At 42.7% G+C, this 10,121-nt stretch overlaps 1 protein-coding gene across 1 annotated transcript in view; it reads left to right on the top strand.

Moving 5' to 3' along the window:
* Positions 1-10,121, top strand: part of Nmi (N-myc and STAT interactor) — a 28,228-nt gene that overhangs the window by 13,142 nt on the left and 4,965 nt on the right. The window contains exons 2-6 of the mRNA XM_005346399.2: positions 2,975-3,062; positions 4,278-4,373; positions 6,037-6,199; positions 9,258-9,364; positions 9,451-9,637. Of these exons, the coding sequence (XP_005346456.1) occupies positions 2,979-3,062; positions 4,278-4,373; positions 6,037-6,199; positions 9,258-9,364; positions 9,451-9,637 (637 nt within the window). The 5' untranslated portion in view covers positions 2,975-2,978. The remainder of the gene's footprint in view (positions 1-2,974; positions 3,063-4,277; positions 4,374-6,036; positions 6,200-9,257; positions 9,365-9,450; positions 9,638-10,121) is intronic.

Genomic DNA, 10,121 nt, shown 5'->3' with positions numbered 1-10,121 from the left:
CCTCCCTCCCTCCCTCCCTCCCTCTTTCTTTCTTTCTTTCTTTCTTTCTTTCTTTCTTTCTTTCTTTCTTTCTTTCTTTCTTTCATATTTGCATCCTTTTGGGCTTTCACACGGTGCAGCGCTGTACTAACTGGGCATCCTTCATCTATTCTCGAGTTTTGAGGAAACACCTTCAGTTCTTCTACATGTTTTGTAATGGTGGCCGTAGGTCTGTCCTTTCTATGTGGAGGAGGCACATTCCTTCTATTCCCGGGTTCTTCCGGCCTTTTTGCTGAAAGGATGAGCTTTGAGCTTTATTGAAAGGTTTTCGATGTTGAATCGGACGGTCCTGTGATTTCTGGCTGTGCGGCTACTTACACGCTGTGTCGCACTCCTTGCTTTATGTATGTTGAACTAATGAGACTAACTTGTCCTATATGTGAAGTAATGTGTTTTTGAATTTGGTTTTTGTTCAATAGGGATATTGGTTTATAGATTTCGTTCTTTTATGTCCAGTGTGCCTCTATCCAGTTTTGGTTTCAGGATGATGTTGCTTTTGTGGAATGAGTTGACAATTCCTTTCCTGGTTTTTTTTTTTTTTGTTGTTGTTGTTTTTTTTCTGTAAGACGGTTTTAGGGAAGTGCCTGTCTGCATGCCCTATGTATTCCACTTGTTCAGTCAGTTTCCTGAGTGGATCTTTGACAATTGGGGGCTGCTTTCCTTGGGGCATATTCTTTTTCCTGTCTATCTATCTATCTATCTATCTATCTATCTATCTATCTATCTATCTATCTATCTATCTATTTATTGGTTTTCCAAGACAAGGTTTCTTTGTGTAGCCCTAGCTTTCCTGGAACTAGCTCTATAGACCAGGCTGGCCTCAAACTCACAGAGGTCCACCTGCTTCTGCCTCCCGAGTGCTGAGATCTGGGATTAAAGGCATGCGCCACCACTGCCTGGCTTTCCTGTCATATTTTCGAAAGTGCTTTTAAATTGTCAGTCACCTCAGATATTACAGGCTTATCTTGTGCATTTCCTTCCCCACACCCAGAGTCGGCCTTTGCTTCTTGGTTCTTTTCACTGGAGAGTAGAGCTAGAAATCCCTGGAAATGCCGTGAAGAATGTTTCCTGACATCCCTTTATTCATATGGGGTAAACTAAGAGATGGCTATTTTTTCCCCAGTCTTTTAGTTTAAACATAGATGTTTTGTTTGTTTGTTTCTCTTACAAGAATGCGGAGACTTTAACCACTCAGAATCTTTGAAAAGTATATTGCATGCAAGTTATTAATGTGCATCTAAAGCTCTTTTGATCTGGGAATTTTGCTTTTTGGCTAATTTAATGTACAGGCAGGGCTTCTTCACCATTTTTTGGGCCATTGACTCCTTTTGCCAGACAAGTGAACCTTATGGAGTTTCCTTTAAACATTTTTTTCCTGCATAAATAAACATATAGATATTTAGAATTACAAAGTAAACCATTAGGCTGAAATATGTATGCTAGGATACTTAAGAAAAATTTTAATTTATTTTTATTAGATGTTTGTACTTATTTTGTGGTGTGTGTGTGTGTGTGTGTGTGTGTGTGTGTGTGTGTGTGTTGTTAATCCTGAGATTTGAGAGGGAAAAGCCAGTTCCACAATTTTGAGCCAAATTGGAAGCAGCACTTCAATAAAGAGCTGAGCAGAAAAATGGATTCTGATCAGGTCTGCCTATGGGTTTCCAGCGAGTGGCCACAAGACACGTGTTGTAGGGGCTTTTAAAGGCAAAACCCAAAAGGCCACCTTGTTTCCCTTTTGGCCTTGTTATTTCCAAGAACTACAACTCCCAGCATTCCAGGAAGTTAACTGGTCCTTGGGCGCGCATGCAGAGGACAGGTCTCTTCCACCTTGTGGCTTCCAGAGATGGAGCTTAGGTTGTCGGGCTTGGTCACAAGTGTCTATCCCTCCAAGCCATCTCTCCAGCTTCAAAATATTAATATATTAATATATATCACTGTATCATAATATAGCATGAAATCTAGCAGCCAGCTTAATAGCTTCTATAGAAACTGGGTTAAAAACAACATTTCAGCATGTCTACAATGACTCGGTCTGCTACTGTTTTCTGGGTACCCTTGAGTTGAAAGCAAAGGATTTTTATCACCTTTAAACCATATGTTCAAAGGAAACTCCAGTTCCTCAATCTCTGAAGGAGAGTCCCAATATCCAGAAATGAGCGCAGCGTGGACTGCAGGAGGATCTCTGGCCGTTCGATAAAAGCCAGTGTTCTTCAGGAACTCGGGAAGCTGGCTCTGTCTGCCAAAAGGGGTCCTTTCATTTCCTACTGGCAAAAGGGACCTACCACTCTCTAATTAGCATAATCTGTGGCATCTATGAACATATCAAAGACTATGCAGGCCTCCAGGCTCCCTCAGTCCCTACTCACAAGTACTATACATCTCAAAGTCCCCACACTGGTCTCCTGGCCCTTGTGACTCACCGTCCGTACAACCCAAGCTTGCTATTGTCGCATGCTTTCTCTCTTCGCTATTCCCTGCTATTCCCCCTCTCTCACAGACAGCCCTGCCTGTGGCCACTCTGCCGGGCATGCTCAGTCTACTTCTCTCTCTCTGCCTTGGACTCTCCCAGCTGCCCCTAGATACTTTCTCTGGTTCCCAGTAAAGACCTTAACCGTAAGGTGGAGCAGTCACGTTGGCGGCTCCTTTACTGTGTGTGTCCCCTCCAATGCAATTACAGATGTGAAGTTCTTCAGATTACAGATGTTTGGCTGTAAGTCACATGACGAGACTTTGATGATATGAAAACACACACACACATACGCGTGCGCACGCGAACACACACACACACACACACACACACACACACACACAGAGCAAAGAAGACATGCTTCTTGAACGGAAGGGTAAAAGCTCTCATTTCTTTTTTCTTGAATTTGTGTAGTATCCAATTGTAAAAGCATTGCCCCTCTCCCCCATTTTTTTTTTTTTATTAAAGAATCATGGATGCTGATATGGACAACAAAGAGCAAGCTTATGAAGAACTCTCATCAGATATAGAAATTTTGGAACATGAACAAAACGAGGTATGAAGGAAAATTGTAGTTGCTGTTAAGAATGATTTGTGGCCTGGTGGTGGTGGCGCACGCCTTCAATCCCAGCACTCGGGAGGCAGAGGCAGGCGGATCTCTGTGAGTTTGAGACCAGCCTGGTCTACAGAGCTAGTTCCAGGACAGGCTCCAAAGCCACAGAGAAACCCTGTCTTGAAAAACCAAAAAAAAAAAAAAAAAAAAAAAAGAATGATTTGTGTCTGTTCCTTTGTCTGTGTCAAGCAATACATTGGCATCGTGGGGCTACTGGGCTTTTCAAGAGATCCTTAACATTTGCGCCATTGTAAGAGCTTTACACTGAGAGTTGTGATCCCATTTATTTTCTTACAAAAATTGTTCCCTCCCCTCCTTCTTTTTCGGGTTTCTCCCAGGATGTGAAATGTGAGCAGTGACCAAATGAGATCCAGGTGGGAACAGAGGCTCAGGTGCTCAGAGCCGATAGCAAGGCCCGTGTTGGGCTTGTCAAAGCGGCTGGCTACTGTTGGAATTATTGCTGATAAACAAACCCCAAACACCAAAAAACCCCGCCAAAAAAATAAAACAAACAAAAAAATGAAACGAGACAAAAAGTAAACAAACGAAGAACGACCTCAGTGTAATGTGTTCACAATCATAGTGCAATTAAAAGTTGTATGATAGTTGTAGATAGCTTAGAAAGAACTTAAAGAAGTCTAGAAGGTCTGAGTCTCACCCCTTGTCTTTATAAACAATTCCGTGTCTAATGTGGAAGATAACAGTTTCTTTGTTCATGTAACAGAGCTAACGAATCTTGGTAAAATTGGCAGAACCACTGGGTGCTGGAGAGATCGCTCAGCAGACAAAAGCACTGCTCGCTCTTTTAGAGGATGTGGGTTCAATTCCCGGCACCCGCATAGTGGTTTACAACTGTCTGTAAGTCCAGGGGATAATGACACTCTCATGCAGACATACGTGCAAGGAAAAACATCAATGCATATGAAATAAAAAACTAAGTCATTAAAAACAAAACAACGACAACAACAAAAGAAGACCCATCATGCACTGGAATTAGATGCTAAGCATATGCACTATGAAGTCGGCATACTTATTCTGAGGCTGTCCTAAGGTTGTTTAGCCTTTGGGTTGGGGTGGAGGGCGGGCTTTACATCTTTTAATTAATTTAGAAAGGGATCGCAAAGGTATTTAATTTTTTCTATTATTTGCTATTTTTAGGGATTAATTCATGAAATTTTAAAGGAAAACATACATCTAGAACAGGAGATCAAAAGACTTGAAGCGGAGTTACACTCGGACGCCAGAGAATTCCAAGTACTGTGATTATTTTATATATATTTTAATGGACATGTACTTTTCAAACAAAATTGTAGTTATACACGATTAATTCTAAAGCATTAGGGCCACTCATAACACCAGTGTTTGCTTTTGTTTTTGATGTCTGGCTGGTCTTGAACTCATTATACTGACCATGTTGACCTCAAGCTCACAGAGATCTACCTGCCTTTGCCTCCTGTGCACTGGCATTTAAAGGAGTGTGCCGCCTTGTCCGACTTGGGCTACTGTTTGTAACAACCCCAAATGGAGAAGAACTCAAGTGTTCCTCCATAGTAGAATGAATAGTAAATTACTCTATACCCATACAATTCAATTCTACACCAAATCAAGGACAAACAATTATATACAGCGTGCATGAATGTAACAAACATGACATCGATACGTAAAAGGCAGAGGAAGACATTCTATATGCTCCCGTTTAAATAAGTGTGCTCTGAGAGATATGTGCTCTAGTCATCCCAGAGGCAGGTTTCCCTTGGGAAACCAGGAGGACTTCAGTAGTTCTACCTAGTGTTTGCATATTAGCATCGTGATTTCTTCATGTACTATACTTATGATGCATATTTTTCCTACCACCTATGGCTAGCATGATACAACTTACAAAACCATAAATTAATAAAAGTTAAAAAAAAACCCCAGCATTGCTTATTGCAGATCACTCTTGGGTCAAACATCTGGTTTTCTCATTCACTGCATTTACCGTCTTCCCCTCTCATGCGGGAGTAATTTAAGTGAATCTCAGAGTTTAAAGAGTTTGGCATGATCTGGACATAGTGACACATACCTTTAGTCCTAGCACTTGGGAGACTGAGGCAGGGAGAATCCCTGTAGGAGGCTAGCCTGGTCTACAGAGCAAGCTCCAGGCTAGCCAGGGCTATACAGATATACAGAGAGTCCTCGTCTCAGAACAAAGAAGTTGGGCATGTATCGATCTGTACCATTTAAAGTCTCTCCTAAATTTTCCTGTATTTGAATCTTCCAATAAGCTTTTACCCCTCGTTTCTTCTTGACTCACCAGGCTGTAGACAGTACTGACGCTATCACTGTCCTCACTACCTCATAATTTAAATTAACCCATTTATATTAATCTACATTTTGGCTCGCGGCTTTTGCCTTGCTTCCCGTCTTGCACCTCCTGTGTCCTCTGGAGTCTCCTCTGCACCTAGCTTCATCTCTTCCTCTGCTGTCTTTGCCCAGAAGTCCCGCCTAACCTCTTTCTGCCCGACTATTGGCCATTCAGCTCTTTATTAAACCAATCAGAAGGTGCCTTGGCAAAGACACGTCTTCTTAGTGTGTGAAAAGATTATTCCACAACGAGGCACTTATTTTACATAAACAGTGGGGATTTACGATTGGACGATATCAATCAACTTAAACACTGCTTAGGAAAAGTGAGAGGATTATATACTTACGATTTCAACAAGATGATATTAAAGGATCAACATTTGATTACCTTACTGAGAAGCTTTGTGGGAAGAAGCAATTACTATAGGTGTTATGTAAGACTACAGTCAATATACCGTAAAGCTTTACAGTCAATGGAGAATGAATTATTGGATGACTAGATCAATCATGCCATCATTGGAAGGACTTGTTACGTCTTGTCTGAATTTTAATCAAATGCATCTGTTTTAATTAGATTAAAGAGAATATACCAGAAAGAAAGCTTAAGTTCACTTCAATGAAGAGTTCCGAGGATGGTGGCCAGTTCTCAAATAGCTCCTGCTCATTCCAAGTGAGCTCACAAATTTTCTATGAGCTCCAGAAAGGACAAGCACTTATCACCTTTGAGAAGGAAGAAGGTATGACTGATCTTAAAAACATGACCGTGTCACCTTTGCAAGCACTTGGACCTTCAAAGATCTTCCGCAGATGTCTGGCTGTCACTTGGCAGTCTGTGTTTTCTGTTTCTTCTTGTCTTCATAGTGGCGTTTGGAGGCAGAAGCAATTGATGGTCTCAATTTACAGAGACGGAATCCAGGCATTAAGTATATTAGATGCGTTGGTTTTATTACCTATGATATATAATGAGGTAATAACTATGATATATAATATTATATATATAATTATGTGGAATACTCACAGTGTTATGTGTGCAGTGGTATTAAAGGATTCATGCTTATCACACACTCAAAAAGTAATGGCTCTGGAAATAAAATATAGGAGTTGGGATATCCAGTGTAAGCCTCTTTCCAGTACATATGTCCCTTAAATGATATAAGCATATTAGGATGTTATAATAATATTATAAAGAAGTAGAACTTGCTAGGCATGGCAGTGCACAACTTTAATACCAGCACCTGGGAGGCAGGTGCAGACCTATCTCTGTGAGTTTGAGGCTAACCTGACCTACCTAGATTCGGGTCAGCCAGGGCTATATAGTGAGACCCTATCTCAAATAAAAAAGTAAATGAATAGATACAATTTTGGGAGTATAAAAGTGGCAGACTTTACTTTTTCTGGGACATAGCCTTTCATACTTGTACAATTCTATAAGTACAGGATAATGAAAATAATTATTGGATGTATTTGATTGGTAAGAAAACAGAGTCTGAAGATGCTTAAGTGATTTAGTGATTAGTGACCCAGTGATTAGATTGAACCCAGGAATAGAAAGGTTTGGGACCTGATGTTGGCCAAGTTCAAAAATGTATGGGCCCCTTCAGGGCTTGGTTTCCTTTGTGAGGAGAATTTGAGCGCTGGCTTTGTCTCCTCTTGAGGTATGAGCTGCGTTCTTTGTAAGCCTCAGATTTTGGTGACAGGCTTTGTGATAGTATTAAATGACAAGTTTAACTGAACGCACACAACACACCCATGCCCGCTGCCATTGTTGCTATCTGTGAGCCATAGAAGGAAACAGAAGCCTATCAAAGAACTTCCTTTGCTGAACTCTAGAGCTGAGAGGGTACCCTAAGTGTCTGTGCACATCCTCCTGGACCAACATTCCTGAGGGAAGGCCACTATTTCGTGGCTTTGGTTCTGACCGCAAAGCTACAGGATGGGCCAACGTGGTCTTCAGGACCATTTCACGCTTAGATCTTTAGAAACTGTGATTTTAACCTGTGTTTTCTGGCATCTGGCTCGTCAGTCTGACCTGGAAATAAATGTTAAAAGGAAGCTTACAGAAGGTCAAGGTAAGCAGAGATGAGGCATCCACCCACAGCGTCATTTTGTTCCCCCTGAACCATGCCCACAGTCGAGGGGGAGCTTTGCTGGTAATGAGGCAGTCGCTGGCATGTTACTGGAAGACATAGGGGAGGATCTGAGGACAGGTTTCTACATGACAGTGACTGCATGGCGGTCTCCTGGGCTTGCTGGATGTAGGAGTCGCTTCAGAAGCAGCCTTGATGCTGCTTGCTCCCTTGATGTGGTTCTGGAGTCCCCAAGCCAGGACACAGCGCCAGGGAAACAGAAGTAAACAGGGGTTAGTTTGACAGTCACAGTAACTGAAGTTGGAATATAAGTGGTCCCTCTCTGTTGAGTTAGATCGCCAGATGTTAGGGGTTTGGGGATACTGAGAGGGTCATCTGAGTATTACTTCATTGATGTTTTCTGTTATTGTCATCTGTTGCCATTAGCAAAACAAAACAAAACAAAAAGCATCTAAATTCTAGAGTCATATTGTGGTATAGTGAGTCTGAATTCCCACCCGACAACGCCCTGACTTCCAGCCTCGGGTGTGCTCCCTGGTTGTCATAAACACACATGAAGTTTATAAGAGAGGAAGCAATCATCTCTTATCTTCATGATAAATTAGAATAAGTGGCTCACATAGCAACAGCTGGAGTTTTATAAAGTCATAGCGCACAGTTACGAAGAAACTCCTGGCTGGGTGGTGGTGCATGCCTTTAATCCCAGCACTTGGGAGGTAGAGGCAGGCAGGTCTCTGTGACTTTAAGGTCAGCCTGGTCTACACAGTGAGTTCCAGGACAGTCAAAACTACACAGAGAAACCCTGCCTTGAAAAACAAAACAAGGCAAACAAACAAAAAGAAACCCCTCCCTATATCCATCTTAAAGAAGTATGGCATGGTTCTTTGAACTTCTCCTGGCTTTGGTGTGTGGTTGTATTACAGAGCCTCTCCCATCTATGTGATGATACAGTGTCGCTCTCAATATTTTAAAGTGTGCTTATAGAAAAAAAAAAGCAATATGTCTTTTTTTGGAAAGACAGAGACAGAAAAGAGCTCTTGCTTTGGTGCTGGTAACATAAGAACATTGGCAAAGACAAAGCGAGATAAACGGTGATAAAAACGACAGTGGCCCACAAAAGTGTTCCTAGCTTATGAATGGGGACATTCTGGCTGAGCTTACTGCCCTGGGGGGATTCCCTGGTAGTGCTGTGGAGAGGGAGTGTGTGTCTGGATTGTCAGTATAAAGAATCTGCAGAATTCTTAGGCTGATGTAAGAGAGAGGACTATAGAGTTGCCCCTTAAGATGAATTTAGAATCTCAAAATCTCAGTATTGCCATTTTCGCTTACACGTGGTGACACCGAGTTTTCCTACTTTGGAGGTAAGACTACTGAAACTTGGAAATCCCAAGAAAAATGCTAGAACGTGATTCTTTAAAATCGAAGAAAATGGGGCCAGTAAGATGGCTCAGCAGGTAGAGGCCCTTGTTGAGCCTGCTGATCTGAGTTCCATCCCGGGTACCAACATGCTGGAAAAAGACACAGCTCCCTCAAGCTATTCTCTGACCTTCACCCAAATGCCCCTCACAAGAACACACCTCCCCCACATACATAAGTAGAATAAATACAAAATTGAAGAACATGAAAAAAGACAACAACGCGTCCTTGGATAAAACGCGTAAGGTTTTCTCGGACGTCATGACGGTCTGCTTCTAAAATTGTATTTCAGTTGCACAGAATGTGATAACGATGGGGAAGCACGTGGTGCAGCTGGAGGGGAACTCCGTGGTGGTCACCGCACAATCAGTCCCGCTAAGCCTAGGCGTCAGATTCCAGGTGAGACCGTCATGGAAAGTGGCTTCAGCCACTCTCTGTCGGGCACAGGCGTTCTTCTTACTTGTGACGCTGAAATGCTTTCCCAGGTTCATGTGGACGTTTCTAAGATGAAGATCAATGTTACGGGAATCCCTGATGAACTGCCGGAGGAGCAGACGAGAGACAAGCTGGAGCTGAGCTTCTGCAAGTCCGCGAACGGAGGCGGCGAGGTGGAAAGCCTGGACTACGACAGGAAGTCGGGGAGCGCTGTCATCACGTTTCTGGAAAGTGGAGGTACGCAGACACTCCGCCATTGTACAGTTTCTGCCCATTTGTGTATTTGAAATGCATGATAATCGGGGGGAGTTTTCTTCTTTGGAACACTATTTTTTTTTTTTTAAAACAAACTTATTTTCTTAGAATTCTTTACTTAACGCGCACGCGTCTGCGCATGTGTGCATACTGTGGCGCTAGTGTGGAGGTCAGAAGATAGCTTATGTCAGTTGGTTCTTTCTTCCACCCTGAGGATCCTGGGGGTTGAATTCAGGTTGTGGGCTTGGGCAGTAAGGACCGTCACCTGTTGAGTCATCTTGTTGGTCCAGTTGATGTTTTCTTACCCTTATTTGATGCGATCGTGTGTCAGGAGGACAGCGGAAGCGTGTGTGCGATCGTGTGTCAGGAGGACAGCGCATGCGTGTGTGCGATTGTGTGTCAGGAGGACAGCGCATGCGTGTGTGAGATCGTGTGTCAGGAGGACAGTGGATGCGTGTGTGAGATC

The sequence above is a fragment of the Microtus ochrogaster genome, chromosome 4 (assembly GCF_000317375.1).
Source record: "Microtus ochrogaster isolate Prairie Vole_2 chromosome 4, MicOch1.0, whole genome shotgun sequence".
Lineage (NCBI taxonomy): Eukaryota > Metazoa > Chordata > Mammalia > Rodentia > Cricetidae > Microtus > Microtus ochrogaster.
This window is presented reverse-complemented; position numbering and strand designations above follow the sequence as displayed.